The following is a 23,696-nucleotide window of genomic DNA, read 5'->3' on the forward strand; positions in this document are numbered from 1 at the left end:
AGAATGAAAAGAGCCGACGATAATGGATCACCTTGCCTTAACCCCTACCTGCATTTAATCCATCTCCTGTGCAAACTATAAACCAAGATTGCAATTGAAGCAGAGGACAGAAAAGAATGGATCCACTGAACCCATCTACGAGGAAAACCACGAGCTTCGAGGAGGGAGAAAAGATAGTTCAAATTGATTTTATCAAATGCCTTTTCAAAATTCAATTTACACATAATACCTTTGAAAACCGATCTTCTGCAATAAACTAAATAATTAGCTAATACCTTGATGATGATTGTGAAGACACAATTCAATAGGCTAAACGATCTAAAATCATGTGCTAACAACTCTTCTTTCTTCTTTGGGATAAGAAAAATGAAAGCATAGTTCAATCTCTTAAGATCGAGAGTGCCTTTATGAAACTTCTCAAAAAGAACAAGTAGATCATCACTAACAAGATTCTAGAATTTCTTGAAAAAAACTATGGAGAATCCATCTAGTCTCGGAGCCCCCGTCGAAAGAGAAAACTACTCTTTTAACTTTATCCAGAGAAAATAAACTGTCCAACTCCACTAGGTTCGGTTCCTTAAAGTCATAAAATAACTGTCAGTTGATAGAAATATTAGGAGAGAATGCCATACCAAAAAAATATTTGTAGAAGTTCAAGAGCTTAGATGCAATGTCCTCATGATTTTGGTATTCAATCCCATCTTCAAACAGTGAGGCGATGAAATTTTTTCTCTTCTTACCCAATGCCATTTTATAAAAAAATGCTGTGTTTCCATCTTCTTCTTTGAGCCATTGAATCTTAGTTTTTTGTTTCCAATAAACCTCTTCCTTGTGGTATATATCCTCAACAGAACGTTTTAGAATTCTCTTGGTTGATAACTCTCTAGGGGATAGGGGCAGTTGCTCTTCTTTTTTCTTTAGAAGATTTATATCATGGATCAATTTCTCCTTTAGTTTCTTATTCTAAATTCTCTTTTCAGAGGATCAAACCTTAATGGGACCATGGACTCTCCTTAAATTCTGCACCTAAGCAGCTGCTAGGTTTACCTCATATCTAATGCTTCTCCATTGGTTTTGAATAATACCCTCCAACTTTAATTCTTTAGCCCACCATGCTTCAAATCTGAAAACTGAATAACGCAACAAGCTACAATTGCAGTCCAAAGAAATTGGGATATGATTAGAAGTGCCGCTCGACAATGCCTTTCAAATTGACACCAAAAAAATATCATCCCATTCTGATGAGAGAAGAAATCGATCAAGTCTGGCCAAAGATGGGTTCGCTGTTCCATTGCTCCTTGTGAAATCTCTTCCTTTCAAATCCAAATCTATTAAACTAAGAATTGAAATAAAGTCCATAAAGATGAGGTTATCCTTGATACATTAGAGACCACCTTTGCAATCATGGCTAGATCTTTGTTGTTGCCTGTTGTTGTTGAATGTGGAGGTGCCATTTTTTTTTGACCAAATAAAGTCAACCAAGCTCTATACTGCTTAAGACTTGGCCAGCTATTTGAAAGGGACGATCAAACTTGAGTTACGCTAAGCTTGTTTAGTAGATGATCTATGCTCTTTTAAGGTGAATCCATTGAAGATGCAAGTCTGGTCCAACAACCTTTTCTTGGCAATGACTCCTTTGTATCCTATTCCTAAATACTAAACATGTGAAACTTTTTATTTTCCCTAAAATTGCAGTTTTCCACGATGCATTGCAATGTCGGCATCACCAGCCTTCGCCATCATTGATCTTATAAAATGAAGCCCTTATTGTTTTCATCCTTCCATTGCTAACATAAAGGGCTTATTTATTTCGTAAATTTTTTTTTTTTATTAAAATATTTTTTCTAGAAAGTCGATTTATAAAGATATGATGCATAGAAAAATAATTTTGGCATGTTTGATTAATTTATAGAAAAGTAGCATATTCCAGGTTGTTTTATATTAAGTTGGACATCTATTTTTTTGAAAAAAATTATATAAAATATTATTATATTTTTGATAAAGAAAAAGATATCATTTTATTTTATTCATGGCTTTAATGATATTTTTGGAAAAAAAAATTTCAATTTCTTTTTTATGAAAAAACCAAAAATTCATGTGAAAATGAGTTTTGGGCTTTCAAGAAATCTATTATCACGATAATACCACTTTTAAACTTTTTTTTTTTTTTTTTTTTGTAAACTCCAACAACTACTCTATTCTACCGTTGAACATACTTTTCTCCCCTTGTATTCTCGAGTCCGAATGAAAGGAATAATGAAAGTATTTTATCATCCACGAATTGTTTGGTACAGAGATAGTTACTCATGGTATTTCCTCCACATCTACTGACTATGACTAAAACCAAACAGGCTATTAAAAATTATCTCCTTAATCTTTAAGCAACAAATCTGTTCATCGGCAACATAGTCGGCAATACAAGCCAATCTAGCTCAGCATTGAACTCATAGCAATAAACTGGACCGGGTTCTCTCCCACTGAACACCACCCACTTAAAAAAGTGCTGGTCAAACCGTACTAAAGGCGCTCCATCTCGTGGTAACGCGAGCCTGGAATGTCCTACGCGCTTTATTGCATGCCAGAAGCCAACTTGGTCGAACCAGACCGGATTCGTCCACTTTGGCTGCTTTTGGAAATGTGACCGGCCCGGAAAACCGCGGCTCGCTGGAGACAGCTGGTCTCACACACCAACTGGAAAAATGGCATTCTCGTAAAATCATACCAAATCGATGGTTGTTCATGAAATTATACTAGGAATTTGGTCGATCCGACGGTTCAATGCTTTTTTACGATTGGGAAACTCATATAAAAGATCGTCTTTGTATAAGATTCACACACTCTTAGCGTGGGCCCTTGTGCGAGTGGGACAGGAGAGGGCGGTCGGTCGCATGCGCGTGAGCTTAACGCGGATCCCATTCTTCGCCGCTCCTCCCTATAAAATTACGGGGCGGAGCACCGCAACTTATGTTAGTTGCCTATTCCGTCGTTTTCTAGTATATCTGGAGAGAGAGGAGGCCAAGAGAAGAGACGAGAAGAGGGATTTACATTCGTCGAGCCCTCACCGCTCGCTCTCTCTTTATCGCTTGCTAGCAAATCTCCTTCGAAGAGGATTCTCTGGTAATCTCCCGATCTCTGTTTCTCCTCGATCTCTCTTTTGTCCGACGGATCTGAGATCAATTTCTTGTCGTTCGCTTTCTACTTATCTTTGATTCGTTTTACGTTGTTTCATGTAATAGATCGGTCGTTTTGTTTAAAAATCTTTTGGGTTCATAATTTGATCGGTTTCTATCTTTTTGTGATCATTTTGTCGATCTTGAAGTGTTTGTTTCTCGATGTTGTAGATCCTGGATGAGGCTCCTTTTTTCAATAGATCTTGGATTCTTTACCTTATTTCTTTAGATCGTGGAGTAATCTCTCTCTTTTTAGCATATTAATTCTTAGATTGTTTCGTTTCGCGAGTTTTACATCACGAATTGAACGTTTTTTGCGCTTGGATTAGACGTTTGTCTCTACGAGATACGATTTCTTGTTACAGATCGATTGTTTGGCATGTCGACCTTCGATCTTTGTGGATCTATTTGATTTTCTTTTTTTTATTTTTCTGTATTTTCAATTTGAGATGTGCGATTTTGCGTTTCAGAAGCGGAGAAAAAATGGGGCTTACCTTCACGAAGCTCTTCAGCCGTCTTTTTGCGAAGAAGGAGATGAGGATCTTGATGGTCGGGCTTGATGCGGCTGGTAAAACGACTATCCTGTACAAGCTCAAGCTTGGAGAGATCGTCACCACTATCCCCACAATCGGTGAGCGCATGGTTTCTTGTCTATTTCTTTTACTCTTTCCCCAAATTGTCTGTTTCCTTCTCTGTTTCTGCATGCGTACAGGCGAAAAGGAAGATGATTGATCTTTCTGATGGATAAGTGATTTAATTTCGTGTTTTTTTTTTTGGTAAACGGATTCCTCATTGACAAATTTGTAATTTTTTTCATTGTTGAAATGTGACGTTCTGGTGGTATATTATGTTGGATCATATTCATGTTCGATTTGACCTGCAGTGTTCACTATTTGGAGCTTTTTAGAAATTTCCAGGATCGCTTAAATCTAGTTGATGCAGTGTGTTTAATTACCTGATTGCTATCATATACTTTTGCTTACATCGATGGTAAATTTGTGTGCTTTTGTTATGGGGATAAATGAAATCGAGTTGGCCTATGGTCCTTCACATTCAAGTCCTAGATATGTTCATGTTTGTCCTTTATGGATAGGAATACTAGGAGGTTCAAAAGGAAGAATCTCCTAGTGTTATCTATCAAGGCTGGTTTATACTAAAAGTATGATATCTGCATGTTAGGAATGAATAACTTGAGGGCATAAGGAAGGCTATGATGCTGAAAATTACATTATGGAATCCATATTGGTTCTTTCTACCTACATTAATGGTGTCATTACCTGTACAGAACCCTATGCAAAGAGGAGTCTAGGTTTGACGTGGACAAATTCCACAATTTGGCATAAAGCAGCGTCTCTATGATTGGTAGAGCTGCAAATGATCCAAGCTGCTCTCAAGCAGCTCAGGTTTGCTCAACTAAGCTTGCTTTAGGCTCAGATTAGTTAGATAACCAGCTGAGATCAAAAGTTTTTAGAGTTAAGCTCATAAATGTGCAAGTCTGATGGGAATTAGATCAGAGAACTAAAGGGAGGCTTGGCTTGGCTCATTAAAAAGTTGGCTTAGAGCTTATATGAGCTTGAGCTTGAACAGGATATGTCCAGCTCGGCTTGAGGTCAAGCATTATCCCAAGCATCTCCTTTAAACAGTAAGCCGAGCCTGAGCAGCTTGATAGTTCTCTCTGCTCCACTCAACTAGTTTGCACCCTTGATGATTAATGAGTAAGCAATATTCCATTTCTATTCTTGTCACATATGACACTATTGGACAATTCTGGTTGCTATGGTTTCATATCATTGCTATTCTTTGGTATAGACAATTGATTTAGAGTTTCATGTATGCTATGATATTTTCTTATGTGCAATCACATGCATATTCATTTTTCATGTTTTTGTATGATTATATTAGGTAATTCAGGCTGCTTCTGGCTTAGGTAAGATTCTTCTATCTCAAGCACCTAATGGGAAAGAAAGGTGGATAGAAGAGAGATTTTTTTTCTGTCTGCAGGCTTTACAAAGGCATCTATAGATATCTACATAGATACACACACACACACAAATATATACATATGTACATACATACATACATATACATGTGTATATAGATAAATAGTACATGGATATACATACTCTATCTAATCTATCCAATCTAATCTATCTAGTCTATCCATCCTATCGAATTTATCCATCCAATCTAATCCATGTATCTAATCTATCTAGTCTAATCTATTTAATCTATGCATCCAATCTATCCATCCGGTCCAATCTATCCAACTGATCGATCCTTCTAATCAATCCAATCGATCTATCCCATCTAATTTGTCCTTCCAATCAATCCCATCGATCTATCTATCCCATCTATCTATCGATCCAATCGATCTATCTATCCAATCAATCTATCTATCCAATTGATCTATTCTTCTAATCGATCCAATTGATCTATCCTTCTAATTGATCCAATTAATCCTTCTAATCGATTCAGTCGATCTATCCTTCTAATTGATCCAGTTGATCTATCCTCCTAATCAATCCAATCGATCTATGCCATCTATCGATCTATCTAACTCAAGCACTCAATGTGCGTGCGCGCGTGTAAGCTTGTTCGGTGCGTGCGTGTAAGCTTGTTGTAGCCCTTCGCCCGCACATTGCCCCTCTTTTGCTCCCTTATGCACATCTATTATCTTTTTTCCTTTTTAGACTTTTTAGTCTGCAACTGTTGCTAATATTAGCTAATGCAGGCTGCTTTTGGCTTAGGTTAGATTCTTCTATCTCAGGCACTTAATGGAAAAGAAAGGTTGATAGAAGAGACACTTTTTTTTGTGTCTGCGGTCTTTACGTAGGCATCTATAGATACATACATACACACAACACATAGATATATGTACATACATGTATACAGATATACATACATACATAGATAGATATACATACTCTATCTAATATATCTTTCTAATATAATCCATCTAATCTGTGTCCAACCTATCCATCCGATCCGATCTATCCATCCAATCTAATCTATGTATCCAATGTATCCAATCTAATCTGACTAATCCACGTATCTAATCTATCCATCCGATCCAATCTATCTAGTCTATGTATCCAATCTATCCAACCTCATCTATCTTATCGACGTATCCAATCTATCCATCCGATCCAATCTATCCAACCGATGTATCCTTCTAATCGATCAATCGTCCAATCAATCTATCTTTCTAACTGATCCAATTGATCTATCCTTCTAATTGGTCTATCCTATCTAATCGATTTATCCTCCTAATCGATCCGCTCTATCTATCTATCCATCTATCTATTCTTATCTCCCTCCCTCCCTCTATATATATGTGTATGTGTATGCATGTTATCCAAAATAAGCTTGCTGTAGGGGTTAAATTTTAGTAGTGGCAGAAGTGCTATCCTCTCCCCCCCCCCCCCCCCCCCCCCCCAAAAAAAAAAGAAAGAAAGAAAGAAAGAAAGAAAACCATGCTTCGCCCTCACATTGCCCATCTTTTGCTCCCTTTATGCACATCTATTATCTTTTTTTTTCCTTCTTACAAGCATTGCTACTTTTAGGTAATACAGGCTGCTTTTGGCTGTGGTTAGATTCTTCTATCTCAGGCAATTAATGGAAAAGAAATGTCGATAGAACAGTTTTTTTTTCTCTGCAGTCTTTACATATGCATACATACATTCATATATATAATAAGCTTGTTGTAGGGGGTTTAAATTTTAGTAGTGGCAGAAGTGCTAAACCCCCCCCTTCTCCATTGCCCTCACATCTATTATCTTTTTTCCTTCTTAGACTTTTTAGTCCACAAGTGTTGCTAATATATTAGATTAAATGTTCATAAAATCATATATCTTATATTTTAGAAAAAAATGCTACAGATAAGCTAGCTGTGCCACAAATGCATTGAAAAATTGGTATCCGAATTTATGCAGGATTCAATGTGGAGACTGTGGAGTACAAGAACATCAGCTTCACTGTTTGGGATGTTGGTGGTCAGGATAAGGTACTGTGCATAACGCAAGCTTTTGTGTTGAAGCATGGCTTCTATGCATATCTAATTAGAGGCAATCAAACATATAAACGTGATTCTATATATTGAAGAGCTGATTATATTGCCAAATAAACTAGTTATTTTCATGATAGTTGACTGGTGTTTTGATGATGTGGATGTGTGGAAAAAACAGATCAGACCTTTATGGAGGCACTACTTCCAGAACACTCAGGGCCTTATCTTTGTTGTTGATAGCAATGATAGGGATCGTATTGTTGAGGCGAGGGATGAGCTCCATCGGATGCTAAATGAGGTAGGTTTAGTTAGTTTGTTGGTAATCCATTAAGATGGCTTCATTATTATGTGGCATAAGGGTCCTGTGTGTCTGTCTCCTTGAACTTTAGTTTAGGACATGCATGGGTTTATGTTAAATGGTATTTAAATGCATTGTAATCTGTTTATTGTATTTTTCCTAGCACACAAAAACAATCCTTCAAGCACAATAATTTTTTGGGATACATCATTTTCAAAATATTAGAAAATTATGCCTTCATGTAATCAGTTGGTTATTATTGAACTGGGAACGATGTTAGAACATGTTGGTTTGCTTGTCTTTATGTTTTCTTGAGCCAAAATTTTAAACCATGCAATGACCTGTTACTGAATTGGATATCCACAGAGTTATCTTTGGCACTATTTAAATTTGAGTGGAAAGACTAATTTTTTGTGAGGCATAACTGTTTGTAAAGTTCTTATCTGATTACCAGTAGTATGCAAATATATGGTCATATGTGGTGTTTCTTCGCCGAGATATAATTCAGGTGATCATTTCTTGCTTTAATTACCATTATCATGTATTTAAATTTGTTGATTTGCTCATTTGTTGAACTTAGGCATCAAGTAACTGTATTTTGGAGTGCTCTTTAACAAACTTACCAATTAACAGAATTGCAAAGTAACAAAGTGGATCAGGTAAACCTGTTCAAAAAAGCTGCGCCTTAATGGGACAAAAAAAGGGGTTGGCTGTCAATTTGTCTCTATACACAGTTAAAACATGCATTGTATCTTTAATTGACATGATAGGTCCCATTAAAATGATTGGTTTGTGATTCCTATCATAACTCAAGTAACCTGGGCCTTAGAAATGACAGGACCTTTATTGAGAAAAAAAACAAATCAAATTGTTCAGGTAAGACTCTGTAGTTTCTTAGTCTGATCATACGAGGATAACTTTATTGGCTCAACTTGGTGTACCAGGTGGAGGTATTGCTGACTGCAACAGTTCAAGTGGATATCTTGTGCTGGACCTGTCGTAGAAACATTTAATTTATATTTTACTGTGACCTCTTGTGTATTATCTTTATATATATATATAAAAAAAATCAGCCTCTTTTTTTTTAACATGTTTTTTGAGCCGTATGCTGTGATATTATATCATGTTATTGAAGTTGCTGTTGAGACTTGTCTCATTGAATTAATATTTGGATTGATATCAAATAAGTGGTGACTGATGTTTTTGCGGGATGGTGGCAGGATGAGTTACGTGATGCTGTGTTGCTTGTGTTTGCAAACAAACAAGACCTTCCTAATGCAATGAATGCTGCTGAAATTACTGATAAGCTTGGCCTTCATTCTCTGCGTCAGCGACACTGGTATAGCACACGTCCATTTTATCATAATGTTCTGTGGATTTTGATTTCTTTTTCTGGTTCTGCAATTTGAATTGGTGTTGTGTCTGTAGTATTCCTGCTAGGAGGATTGTGTGTAGTGCTAGAAGTCAGGTCATTAGTGTAACTTCGGTATATAGAAAAATTGAGAGATAAGGGACCCCAGAAATAATTATCATTATTTATGCTAGAATAAGCTTGTTAAGGAAGGTCTATTAGATTGTTGGCGGCTAAGATATAAAAGATCATGTCTATTCTTGTACTAAGGGATCTGGATGTATCAGTTGCATTTAAAAAGAAACGAGTACCAGCTTTGGTCTTCTTGGTTAAAATTTTTACTTTTGATCCTGAATAAGCATAACCATGAGTAAGCTTCTGAAGTTACAGAAGAAAATGATATTATTCTTTGATGTATTGTTTAGCTTCCAGGTTTCTTTTTGGCAGAAGTTCTAGTTCTGTATGCTATGTTTATTCGTTGTCACTAATTTATTTAATCAGATGTTTCTGTGATTTGATAGACATACGTGTGTACAATTGCAAACATAAAGTCATCAGATTGAAGAATAATAGATTAAGAATGCTAAATTTTAAATTAGCTTTTAATATTAATTGTAAGATATGCTTCCATAATCTTGGCTGTAGTTGGTAGAAAATATACCTTGTTCCCCTGATTAAGGTTCCATATGATTGGTTGCACCGAGGCCTATTTGCTTTGCGAAGTTCTAAGCAGCAGAGGAACCTAGATATGTGCCCTTGTTTTCCTCTTTTGTCCATGTCCCCAAAAATGCTGGTATCTTCTGTATTAATTTTGTTGTGGATGAGATGTTTTAATTCTTTTTGCTTTCTAGTATGCATGTATTACATATGTTTTATTCTCTGTTTCATACATAATCAGGATCCCAGATTGTTGATATTAATCATATGAATCTGATTTCATGCTAGGCATTGGGTAACCAATGGATCCTATAAGATTTATCATTCTGATCCCTTTGACCTTGATATGCCTTACTTTTTGCCATGTATTATAGAAATTATTTTCTGGTTGTTTGTGGGCATTTTGCTTTCTCTGAGTGCTGTAGATATGGATGAATAATCATACATTATGAATGTCACGGGTGGACTTTCACGGTTGACTTGATGGTAAGCATGGAAGAAGGATCCAAGATAGTTCAATTTCCCTAACATCTCGTCTCACGTCCCACGTATCACTTGAATTACAAAATATCTGTGAACCAAAGAACATTCACAAGATGACTAGCAAAACATAACATATAGCTCCGCTGCATATACGATGAATTAGTAAGATGTGTTGTAAAGGTATTATACATTTAGCATGGGATTTTTGGAAACAATCATGTGTCCATAAAATTAAACTTTGTTTTCTCCACTACTATTTTTCCCCCATCCCTGCGGCCGAGCTGGAGCATGATTCTGTGAAATTTATCGTTTATTTATTTCATTTTAGTGTACCTGATAAAAGTTTGTCGATTTGTAATTCGGATCTTATTTATTATAGAGAGATAGTGTTCATGATCTTACAAATGCTGGAGTATGAATAGCAAATGAGTCTTTTTGCAGTGTTACATGGGCAAAAGTGAATATATTAAATATAGATGATTTAATAGTTTCTATGTGGATTTAGTAGATACCATGAGACAAATATCAATGCAAAGAGAACTTGCTCATAATGTGAAAATAAAGTAAACTAAATCAATTTTTTGTCATTTTAAATGATTAATTGCTATAGTCTAGCATTGTTTTTCTCTTGGCTAGGTCTATTTTTTTTTTGTAACAACTAGGCCAGGTGTTCTGGAGGATTTTCTGATTTACATCTTTTTTCCTTCTCATGTTGAAATCATCTTGAAAAGGATTTTGCATGTAGTATGGTATTGCTTGGTATGCAAAAATGCACGGTCCAATACTGGCCGGTGTCATTGGAGGGGACCGTGCATGGCCCATGCGAGTTTTCTTTCTAAATGGGGAATTGTCTACATTTTGACATACCCCAGAGCATGTCTACTTAATACTGATGAAGTTTGAGCTGGTTGCTTCTTGGCTACAGTTTGACATACTCCGGAGCATGTTTAGTTTACCAACAAACTGCGAGCTGGTTACTTCTTGCTATGCTGTATCACCTTTTATGTTTATTACCTTTATTATCTGATCTTGTTTGTGCATCTTGATTGTGCTCTTCCGCATGTTATTGTCTATCCCTTCTATTTTTAAAGTAGATATTGATGTGGTTTAGCCTGCCTGTTCGTTTATTTTCTTCTGCCCAAACGAAGCAAACGGCCACTAATGCAGGAAATGTGTGTTGTGGTTGCAGGTACATCCAGAGCACTTGTGCGACCTCTGGTGAGGGGTTGTATGAGGGGCTGGATTGGCTCTCCAACAACATTGCCAACAAGGTGCACATCCATTGCCTTTTCATTTGTTTATTATTTGAATTGTGTCATCCAAGTCTTTAACTAACTCGAATGGTAGGGCTGCTCGTATATCCTTGTATATGGAGGCATGTATATATTGAGTGCTTTCGGCCTACCTTTGCACCTTGGTTCTTTTATTAGGACAATGCTTTTAATTCACATGTTTGCATAAAATGAGATTTATGGGCCCTGGTCTAGCATATCAGAATGTCCTTTCGCAGCGTCCCCATCCACTTATGTATGTGGCATGCATTGGAATGCATGCATGGCTGATGGGCCGCCCTTACGGGCAAAATGCGGTGAATTCAATTTTGTTTTGCGGTCAAGATTTTCTTGTGTGGGTGCCCTGGAACCTTCCTTAGGGCTGTGGAAGTTTCTATTTGGTATTTTCTGTTAGCTGTGGCGCATTCTGACTTTTTTGTTTCTTTTGCAGGCTTAAAATTTTCAACGTTGCTGGGCAAAGGGTTTGAAATATAATTCTGGGTTATATATGCCTCTTGCAGTTGCGGTGGGTGTTTGGTGTATGATAGTCTTTTAGCCATCAGTTTGTTGGCCAAGGATCATTTACCATCTTTTTTTTTTTTTTTTTCGTTTTTTCTAGGTTTCTTTCATTTTGTTCTACTGTTCGGAACCTTTCTTTTTCTGTGAGCGTTGTAGTAATTGACTTATGCAGTCTGCAGAGTAGTGTTATATGATCTTATTACATTTCCGTGGGTTGAGTAACTCGATAGCTGAACAAATTTGTTTTTTTATTCGTTTGATCTGCCCCTGTTATTTCATGAAAGGGGATGGCCCTGTTATTTCTTTTTCGTGTTGCCCATTTCATTTTTTTATCGAGGTTTCTCAAAAAAAAAAAAAAAAAAAAAAAAAAAAAACGAGGTTGGTTGTGGGGTGATGTGGGAGGAAATATATAGGGATTCTTGAATGTTAATTGACCAAATTGGGGGTGGATTGAAGCACGAGCGAGCCAATTGAAGGTGAGGTTGGGTAGTCTTGGTGGTCAAAGCCAGAAAAGTTGAGAAATTCTTTTTGGATGATTCTGAGGCCAAGTGATGAAATGATAATGGTAAAGGTGCTTACTGTCTGCCCTTTATTCAATATATTTCTACTAGAGCGGTTTTTTTTAAAGGGCAGCATCAAAAAGTTTATTTTTATATAAAAGATATATCCATGAGAATATTTACAAGGAAAAAAAAGATATTTAATAGTATTTTTATCTCCTTGCCCATGGATGATCGTGTCATTCTAGTGCAAGCGTTGTTTAAAAAGTTAATATAAAATATCACAAAATACTTTTGGGTGTTTTTCTTGACGTCAGGATCAATCTTCAATGTAAAGTTATGGAGTAATGGGGGGAAATTTTTAATTGCTATGTTTAATTTTGGATCCAGTCAATGATTATCGTAGAGTTATTCTTCATAAAGATCTTTAACGTTCGTAGCTCATGTTAGGCATAGATGTCTGTTTAAGCGGTCTGGAGCTTTACTCCGGAGATCAATAGCTCAAAAAGAGAGGTAGAGTTGTACTTTGGAGATCAATGGCTCAAAAAGAGGGATGGTTCTAGCAGTCTATCATTCAGACTCTCTGTTTCTGCCGACATCGTCAACCTTATGGATTGTTGCATGCACAATAAGGGAGTCCCAAAAATTTGGAGCAGTTAGGAATTGTACTCTTTCGTAAGATAACAGTTTCTATTTAGCACTCGATGCACCAGCACAATCTTGATGTCGAAAATCAAGCTATTTTTGGACAGCCAAATCTGACAGATGACATACGTCATCCTACCACTCGAGGGTTGGTTCTCTACTGTGTTCTGACGGATCGCATCCAAGGAGGGGAGTCGGGAGTCAGGAGCCACCGGTTGTCCCCCTAAGATTGGCCGTTCGTCGTCCTCCAGATCAAGCATGCCTTCGGACAACGAAGCAACGCATACTTCGTCGTCTCATCCTTCAGCCCACAGATCGGGCAGGCAATCAGTAGCTCCATGCCTTTGTCCCTAGGTAGTGTCCGAGTCGGCAGCCAATTCCAAGTAACTTTCTAGAGGAAAAGTCTAACCTTAAGATGGACAACCACTCTTCAAATCCAAACAGCCTCAATCCTTTTCTCTGGTATAGGCCTGCACATCGTAGTGAGATCTCTAGCAAAGATCTTGGGGCAGTATGACTAGACCCACACCCTCAAATAATGGCTTCGATGGATAGGGATGCAAGAATCTTGTTAGCAAGCTGACCACCAAAAAGATGGATGACATTCTGAGCCCTCTAGCTCCTGTCATCGTCAGTGATCAACTCACGAACCCACAAGTTATCATCCACCTCCATACTGATGTAGGTCGGCTAGCATGAGAGGGGGAGGCTGGAGATTCAAGTATTCTGGCTCACATCAATCAAAATCTTATCACCAATCAGCCACCTAACCTGGGCCACCACTATAGGGGTGCGGATACAACATTCCTTTAGATGAAGGAGTAGTTATGATCAATATGAATTGGGACCCCTGGCTCCAAACCCTATATCGAGCCCTCATCATCCCACTCCACAAGCAGTCAAGCTGGATAAGTAATCTAGCAGCATGTCTGGCAATCATAGCCTCCCTTTTAACCTACAAGGATGGGATCCTCAGGCTGCCATCCCGCATAGGCTAGTAGATAACCTCCCAGGAAAGTAGATGAAGCTCATAACCGCCCTATCTGGAGTCCTAAAAAAATTTCGGAGCTACTACTTTAGACCCCTGAGACGAGCATGGTACAACAGTGTTCGTTAAGAGGTAAACCGAAATGAAACTCAGAACAGATCTCATGAGAGTAGTCCTTCCCATCATGGAGAGGGTATGGGCTTGCTAGCCCTCAAGATACTCTCGAACCCACTACTCCATGGGCCTACAGTCAGCCTTCCGAAATCTCCGCCCCATAATAGGAACCACGAGATAAGTCGAGTCCCGATCTGCTCAGAGATCTCCAGTCTGTCCTGAATCACCTGCTTCACCTGGACCTTCGTCTTGGGACTAAAGGCGATAGTAAAGTTCTGCAAATTCATGAGCTGGCTAAATATCTGACAATAGGCCTTAACAATGGATGCGAAAAACCTTGCATTCTATACCGAGGCCCTTCCAATGAGCAAGCAATCATCTACAAACAAAAGATGTGAGAGCAGCTACATCCTAAGGGCAGTAGGCTTGGTAATGGGTCGGGTCTAGGGGTGCAAATGGGTCAGATCGGATCATGAATGACCCCGATCCGATCCGATTTCTTGATCGAGTCTAAATATTGGACCCAAATCCAGCACAACAGAAGATTGGGTCAGGTCTATGATCAAATTTTTTGACCCAACAAATCATTCGGGTCGAATCGGATCCATATATAACTTAGTCCCGATCTATGAAATACGGATCTAGTTCGGATCCGGATCGAGCTGATTTGGATCTGAGTTATAAATAATAAGATCAATAAGTAGAAGATTTATAAATAAACCTTATTTGCACTATAAATTTTGATTTTGATATATGAGACTATTAAAGCTCCCATATCTCACACTCTTCACTCAAGAATCCAAAAAGTTTAATTATATTTTTCTCACCATTGCTCCTGACTTGGTTAATCCAAATTCTAAATATTTTAATAAAATTTTAAAAAATAAAGATTTAAAAATCAATAGAATATCTTTTCAAGAACAACAAATATTAAAGCAGGCTTGAATAAAATTAACATTCATGTATATAGGAATAAAAAAAGATAAGAGATGGGTTTGGGTTGGGTTGGATCAGATCATTTATCTCAAGATTCAAATCAACCCAAAAGTCTTCATGAATCGGATCGGGCCAGATTGAGTCAAAATTCAGTAAATCCAGACCCGACTCGAAAAATAGAATGGATCTAATTTTAGAATCCGATTCGGATCCATGGATCCTTCAAAATAGTTCGGATCGGATCTATGCCAATCAAATCGAGTTAGGTCATGGGTCAATCCGATCCATTTGCAGTCTTAGTCGGATCAGGTGTGGATTTGAATCGATTCGAATCCGATCCGATATCCTAGCATTTTGATTCAAACTCGATCGATGATCTGGTGGATCAATATTTTTTTTACCCATATCCTATCCAATTGAGTATCAGGTTATCCGATCGGATACCCACTCTGTCTAAATGAGATTTTTTAAATAAAAATAAAAATATTGAACAATAGTCCACTACAACTCTTCAGTCCTTGAGGCCTTAACCAAGTCTAAAAGTCATAAGGCTTATATTTCATACATTCAGTCTTTAGCCCTTCACTAAGCCACAAGGGGCACAAGGCCATATGAAAACGTAAAAGCTTCAATTTATAAGCTTATTTTTTTATTCTATAATTAATCTGAATGTACATCAATTTAACAATAACAAAAGGATAAGATAAAAAAATAATATATATACATAAGATCGGGTTAGGTTCGAGTTGGATAATGGATCAGAGTGGCCACTATCCGAGCTCGACCCGATCCAAGATATAAATTTATCAGGTTCGAGTCAGATCGAATCGGATCGGGTCAAAACCCAATCAACACATTGACCAACCCGACCCATTAGAGCCGAGTTGAGTTAGAACCCATCTGGGTCGGGTGAATTGCCAAGTCTAAGGGGCAGGCCAGTAGAGCTCCAGCTCTGCCCCTTGATCCACCGCTCAAAGAGTATGAAACAGAGCATCGGCATATAAAACAAACAAGTAGGAGGAGAGAGGACACCCTTGATGAAGACCATCCGTCGAGTGAAAGAACTCCATCAGAGAGCTATTGATCAGGATAGCATAACCCAGAGCCTCCACATAATCCATAACCCAATCAATCCATTTATCTTAGAAGCCAAACTCATTGAGTGTTTGATGCAAAAATTGTGAGCTCATCTGGTCGTACGTTCACTCGATATCCAGCTTGATCACCATCAAGCTCTGATGAGCGGGGGCACACCACAGATATGCATAAACTCCTAGGCGAGTAAGATGTTGTCGGTAATGCAACGGCCACTGAGAAAAGCATCTTGCTTCTGGCTAATCAGATACAAAATAATCAGTTTCAGATGTCTAACTAGGACCCTCGCACATACTTTATAGAGAGTAGTGCAAAGGCTGATCAATCTGAAGTGCCTCGAGATCGACGCATCAGATCTCTTCAAGATGAAGGTGATCAACATCTTCTTCTGCTGCTCCAGAGTGCCTCTAGCTCCAAACACCATTTGTATCACCTCAGTCACCTCTCCATCAACAATCGGACAGTACTGATGGAAGAAGAGAGGTGGAAATTCATCCAGTCCTGAGGCTTTGTCCTCCTCGAGGAACCAGAGGCTCCATACACCTCCTCAGCCGACATTGGATGACTCAAGGCTTCATCCTCATCAAAATACTACATGTAGGGTGGGACCCCTGGAGATGGTCATCCCCACCCAAGGGAGCGGTCCAACGAGACCTAAAGAACTAAAGAATCTGACATCTGATCTCCTCGTTGTCCTCCACCATCCTACCATCACTCTTCCTTAGTTGTCTGATGTGGTTGGTAGACCTCCAGACCATCATCGATTGATGGAAGAACTTGGTGTTCCGATCATCCTCCCTGATCCACTGCACCTTGGACTTTTGCCTTTACAGCATCTCTTACTATCTCAATAAAAAGTGATGCTCAGAGAGCTTATGGCGAAGCTCCCTTTGGTCAGACTCCTGAAGACCCCCCTCTTGATCCTCTCTCCTCTAAAGTTCCATAATGTCTGCCTCCATCCCTTTGATTTGCCTGAAGATGTCTCCAGCCTCAAGATGGTTCCATTGGATGAGCCTGTATCTCACCAACTCAAGCCTATTAGCGGGCTGGACCACGCTCGCACTTGAGCCCGCGTCCATCTCCATGCCCAGGCCTGAGCCCGCACTAATCTCCATGCCACCCCCAGCCTTTGATCCAATAGTTGATCCGAGAGGCAATCGTCGTCATGCGATCTTGGCCGACTTGATCCAACCATTGGATCCCTCTGCCAGGTTGAGTCAGTTTGAGCCATCTCGAGTTGGCTCCTTGTCGGATCGGTCTGGTCTAGTTTCCACTCCAGGGGCTCGAGTTAACTTTGCCCCTTTCTTCCCCATTCCTCTGCCCACCTCGGGTCTTGGCAACCATTGCCAAACGGCAACCAACCACGACCCTAGCATCTCCTCTCCTTCGGCACGAACCACATTCTTTGAGTGAAGACCAACCAAAGAACTCCCCTCTTTCCTATTCGACGGGCACGCTGCTGCAGCATGGAAACGGCCACATTGGAAGCATACTCCATTGAGGTTCTCGTACATGGATCTTCGCCACTGGGGGCCCTCTGGTCCGTTGATCAACACTTCTAATCTTAACAACCGAACAAGATCTAGCTTGACACAACACGACAGTCACTACATCCTGACTCCTAGCACGCTCCATGTACCAGCTCCAGTGATTGCCAGTCTCCTCCTCGATGAGCTCCACGAGAAGGCCGACTTCACAAGGAGGCCGACGTAGACTTCATTCGGAGGCCGACCTCATCAGATCATCCAAAGGTCGACTCCATTTGGAGACTAACCTCATCAGGTCATCCGAAGGCCAACTTCATCCGAAGGCTGACCTTATCAGGTCATCCGAAAGCCGACTTCATCCGAAAGTCAAGGAGAAAATCCGAAAAAAAACTCCGACAAGACTGGCAAATATGAGGAGAAAATCTAAGAAAGTCCACCTCACCAGGAGGCCCCTACAAAATGACTAAGCATCAAGACTCCACGAGGTAGATGACTCAAAAAATCTAAAAGATAAATATTCCCTCATCGGCTAGTATCCGATGAAGCATTAGTTGACTAACACTCGATTGACGAAGCTGGGGTGGGTCTGTCAACCACAAGTGCACCCCCAAGGGACCACAGCACCGAATTGAACACGGATGAGTCCGTCGACTGCAAGAGCACCTACTAAGACTCAAGGGCCACAACGTCAGGTTGCACACGAGGCCCAGACGAAACAAAGCTATGAGACATATGCGGCCTTTGCCCATGCTGGCAATACGGCCCCACATATGGCCAGGCCCACGCTGTCAAAGTGGATAATTTCTCATACAAGAACAGGACTGCATGCATTCGTCCTGTCAGTTTTCTAAGCCACATGACAAAACCCTAAGGCTCCCATAGTGGCAAGATGCTGTTCGCTTTACACGTGGCTAATCCCTTGTGCACGCAGCTAGAGGGGACAATTCCTCAGCGAGGTGCCCTTTTCCAAAGGGCAAAGCTATGCGGCCCCATGCTGCAAACACTGTTCGTATTTACGTATGGCTAAATCTCGTGCGGCGTCAAAGCAGACAATACCTCCACCTCGGGAAGGAGCCGGATCTGACCTCATGAGGCTAGGATTAACTCGACCCCGACCTCTGGTGATCATCAAGGTCCCCCTCCAAATGATGAATCAACGATTCAAAAAGCTCCTCCAAATGACGACTATGTTCTGATTCAATGGAACAATCTATGGCGAATAATCTATGACTACGACTTTAATCCGACCATGTTCGTCTGCAAAAATTGACTGCATGACTTAGAAAGTTTTTCTCAAGTTTATACATTCGGTTATCTTCTATTTGGTTTGCAACTTCCTAACCAACTACTTTACTTAGTCTTGCTGACTTTACTACTTAATCATTTTTGCAGAAAGACAAGTAAGCAAATAGAGAAGGAAAGCATGTAAACAAATAAGTCCAAAAGGAGGACAAGTTGGGAAAAGCGGCTTAGATCAATACAACAATTAACTCCCTTCGTCCAATTAAAGATACGCAATCGAGCTCGGAAGTTGGGAGGCAAGTGTTGGGATAGATCCTCATCACTTAGCTGACCTTATGAAGTCATTCGGAGGCCGACCTCATGAAGTCATCCAGATGCCGACCTCATGAGGAGGCCAACAGCATCACAAGGAGGCCGACCTCACGAAATCATCCGAAAACTGACCTCACGAGGAGATTGACATCATCACAAGGAGGCCAACCTCATGAAGTCATCTGGAGGCCGATCTCATGAAGTCATCCGAAGGTCGACCTCACAAGGAGGCCGACTTTATCAAGAGGATGAGGTTGACCTCATCAGAAGTCATCTGGAGGCCGACTTCATTGAGAGGCTGAGGCTGACTTCATCAAGAGGCCGAGGCCGACCTCATCAGAAGTCATCCAGATGCCGACTTCATCAGGAGCCCGAGGCTGACTTCATCAAAAGGTTGAGGCTGACCTCATCAGAAGTCATCCAAAAGCCAACTTCTTCCGGAGGTCGAGGCTGACTCCATCAGGAGGCTGAGGCCGACGTCATCAGAAGTCATCCAGAGGCCGACTTTATCAGGAGGTCGAGGTCGACTTTATCAGAAGTCATTCAGAGGTCGACTTCATTAGGAGACCGAGACCGACCTCATCAGAAGTCATCTGAAGGCCGACTTCTTTCTCAGTACCTTACCGACTATCCAAACTGATGACTGGATTGCACCATTCAATGGGCTCCTTCAACCGACTTCTTAATACGAGCGTCAGCCAAACGATCGAACGACAGGCATGGCCGTCATGCCATCCTAACAGACCACATCAGGTCACATCGCTCAGACGCTATATCTTGACAGACTGGCTGCGCGCCATGATGGAATTTATGAGACTATTAATTATGCCACATGCATGATAAGGCCCACCATCACGGCCACCTGTGCACCGAATAGAAGGCACGCCTGCTGTCAGAGCCATTTAAAAATGTCTATGCGGTGCCATACGGCTGACTGGATATGTTGACATAATCATCTATCCTCTCACCATCTATTTTGCTCCCTCTATAAATAGAGGTAAGTGGAGACCCCTCCAAATATGTTGGCCAATACAGTGCCAAAACTCTGCCGCTCTTTCACTATATTGAGTTACCTCACTGACTTGAGCGTCGAAGGATCCTCGCCAGAGCTACCTCCGACGGGACTTTCTTTGTAGGTCTCTCTCTTCCAGTGCCGAGCAGAGACCAGCACCATCGTTTATCGGCAACTCCTTGCTCTCACCTTCAGTCTTCACTATGTGCACCTTCTCCGATGATGGCATACCATCTCCCGACATCCGATCAGCCCGCATTCAGATGTAGCACCTACTCAGCTCCAGGACAACTATCCCAATCGGAGAAAAGCCGCAACACCCCATCAGCTGCATTCTTCTTCTATTGGGAGAAGGTTCCAAGTTCAAATCCCAAGAGCTATTTTCTAACGGTTTGACATGTACAATTTTTGAATTGTTTTCATCATCTATCAGTGCATTCATGAAATGATTGTTGGAGATGCCGCAATTGTTATTATTTATTTTTTTTAAGAAAAGCCTATCTTATGTATTTACAAATTATTATAGGTTACATGGATATAATAGTAAGAATATGATTCGAGAGGTTTCAAAAAGCTGATCCTATTTAGCAATTGTAATGTGATTGTTTTCTTGTGATTATACTTGATTATTCATTTGATCTGAGTATTGCTACCGGTGCTGTAAAAGCTTTGGATGAGGCTGTAGCAATAATCTTGTTCTCAAGTCATATATGAGTTACCTGAATATACACTTGATTTTATATGATAACTAATATTAGAAAATCTGAAAAGTTTATAGAAAATGGAGAGAGATTGAAGAAAAGCAAGGCACTACATAAAACATCAGTTCTATTTGGAAATTTAGAATAAACAACGATATTTTCATCAACTAGATTGTGATACAAGCCAAAAAGGAAGATATGAAGGATTTTGATTGAAGAAGATATATATGATTGCATGAGTTAAATAGATAATTTTAGCTCATTGCAATCTTTGCTTTCAAAACCAATCTAGCAGTTGCTCAATAATCTCTCTACACCTAAGGGGATGTTTGGTAGGAGGGAGTTGGGGCTTGGAATGGGAATGAAAATAAAAAACTCAATTCCAACTGTTTGGTTGGAGAGAATCCCATTTTGATTCTAATTTCGAGATAGAATAGGAATAGCCTAATCCTCCTAAAATCCAATCTTGACTCTTCTCCGAGGATTCAAATCTCCATTAAGATTCTAATTCCGATCACGAACCAAATATTTTGGAGGATATGGTTATTCTAATCCCATTCCAATCCATTCTAATTTGGATTTCGATTTTAGTCATGAACGAAAAATCCTCTTAATATATCAACTTGCAGAATAGGAATCTCCTCACATCTTGGATACCTAATGGTCGTTTTTATTGTTACACTTGCCATCTCCATCACAATATCAGCATTGTTGCTATTATAGCCATTATTATAACCCAACCCCGATCCATGAAATATGGATTTGTTTCGGGTCTAGATCTAGACCGATTTAGATCTAAGTTATAAATAATAAGATCAATAAGTAAAAGATCTATAAATAAATTTTATTTACACTACAAATTTTGATCTTGATATATGAGACTATTAGTGCCTCCATATCCCACACTCTTTACTCAAGAATCCAAAAAGTCTAATCATATTTTTCTTACCACTGCTCCTAACTTGGTTAATTCAAATTCAAAATATTTTAACAAAATTTTAAAAGATAAGGATCTAAAAATTAATAGAATATTTTTTTAAAAATAACTAATATTAAAGTAGGCTTAATTAAAATTAACATTCATGTATATAGGAACAAAGAAAGATAAAAATGGGTTTGGATCAGATCGGATCGGATCTGATCATTTATTTCAAGTCCCAAATGAATCCAAAAGTCTCCACAGATTGGATTGGATCGGATCGAGTCAAAATTCAGTAAATCCAAATCCAACCCAAAAAATGGAGTGGATCTCATTTTAGAACCCGATCCAAATCCATGGGTCATTCAAAATGGTTCAGATCGAATCTATGCAGATTAGATCGGGTCAGGTCATGGGTCAACCCGACCCATTCACAGTGTTAGTTAGATTAGGTGTAGGTTTGGGTCGATCTGAACCCAATCTGATATCCCAACATTTTGATTCGAACCCGACCTATGATCTGGTGGGTCAACACTTAATTTACCCATATCCTATCCAATTGGATATCAGATTATCCGATCTGCTACCCATCTTGTCTAAATAAGATTTTCTAGATGAAAATAGAAGCATTGAACAATAACTCACTACCACTTTTCAGCCCTTGAGGCCTTAACCAAGTCTAAAGGTCATAAGGTCCATATTTCATACAACCAATTTTTAGCCCCTCACTAAGCTGCAAGGGGCACAAGGCCATATGAAAATGTTAAAGCTTCAATTTGTAAGCTTATTTTTCTATTCTGCAATTGATCTGAATGCACATCAATTTAACAATAACAAAAAGATAAGATAGAAAAATAATATATATACATAAGATCAGATCAAGTTCGGATCAGATAATGGGTTGGGACGGCCACTATCCAAATTCGATCCGATCCAAGATACAAATTTATTGGATTCAGATCGGAACGAATCGGGTCAAAACCCGATCAACACGTTGACCAACCCGACCCATTAGGACTGGGTTGAGTCGGGACCTGTCTGGGTTGGGTGAATTGCCAAGTCTAAGGGGCAGGCCAGTAGAGCTCTAGCTCTGCCCCTTGAATCGCCGCTCGAAGAGTATGAGACAGAGCATTGGCATATAAAATAAATAAGTAGAAGGAGAGAGGGCACCCTTGACAAAGGCCACCCGTCGAGTGAAAGAACTCCGTTGGGAAGCCATTGATCAAGATGGCATAACTCGGAGCCTCCATATAATCTATGATCTAATCAATCCATCTGTCTTAAAAGCCAAACTCATGAAGTGTCTGATGCAAAAATTATCAACTCATCTGATCATACATTCACTCGATATCCAGCTTGATCACCATCAAGCTGTGATGAGCGGGGGCACACTGCAGATATGCATAAACTCTTGGGCGAGCATGATGTTGTCGATGATGCAGCGGCCACTAAGAAAAACATCCTACTTTTGATTAATGAGATGCAGAATAATCAGTTTTAGATGTCTAACTAGGACCCTCGCACACACTTTATAGAGAGTGGTGCAAAAGCTAATCGGCCTAAAGTGCCCCGAGGCCGACGCATTAGGTCTCTTCTAGATGAAGGTGATCAATGTCTTCTTTCATTGCTCTGGAGTGCCTCTAGCTCCAAACACCATCTATACCTCCTCAGTCACCTCTCCATCGACGATCAGACCGTACCGATGGAAGAAAAGAGGTGAAAATCCATCCAGTCCCGAGGCTTTGTCCTCCTCAAGGGATCAGAGGCTCCATGCACCTCCTTAGCTGACATTGGATGAGTTAGGGCTTCATTCTCCTCATTAGAATACTACATGTAGGGTGGGATCCCTGGAGGTGGTCATCTCCATCCAAAAGGGCGGTCCAATGAGACCTGAAGAACTAAAGAATCTGATATTTGATCTCCTCGCTGTCCTCCACCATCCTACCATCGCTCTTCTTCAGCTATCTGATATGGTTGGTAGACCTTCGGA

At 39.8% G+C, this 23,696-nt stretch overlaps 1 protein-coding gene across 1 annotated transcript; it reads left to right on the top strand.

Annotated features, from left to right (window-relative positions):
- Positions 1 to 2,985: 2,985 nt before the first annotated feature.
- ADPRF (ADP-ribosylation factor 2-like) lies at positions 2,986 to 11,972 on the top strand (the record flags this gene model as incomplete). The annotated part of the gene is given in 7 exon segments (NM_001303607.1): positions 2,986 to 3,117; positions 3,641 to 3,801; positions 7,103 to 7,173; positions 7,355 to 7,474; positions 8,695 to 8,813; positions 11,155 to 11,236; positions 11,688 to 11,972. Coding segments are annotated over 6 exon segments (546 nt in total). The 5' UTR covers positions 2,986 to 3,117; positions 3,641 to 3,653.
- Positions 11,973 to 23,696: the final 11,724 nt, after the last annotated feature.

This window comes from Elaeis guineensis, chromosome 10, assembly GCF_000442705.2.
Source record: "Elaeis guineensis isolate ETL-2024a chromosome 10, EG11, whole genome shotgun sequence".
Classification (NCBI taxonomy): Eukaryota; Viridiplantae; Streptophyta; class Magnoliopsida; order Arecales; family Arecaceae; genus Elaeis; species Elaeis guineensis.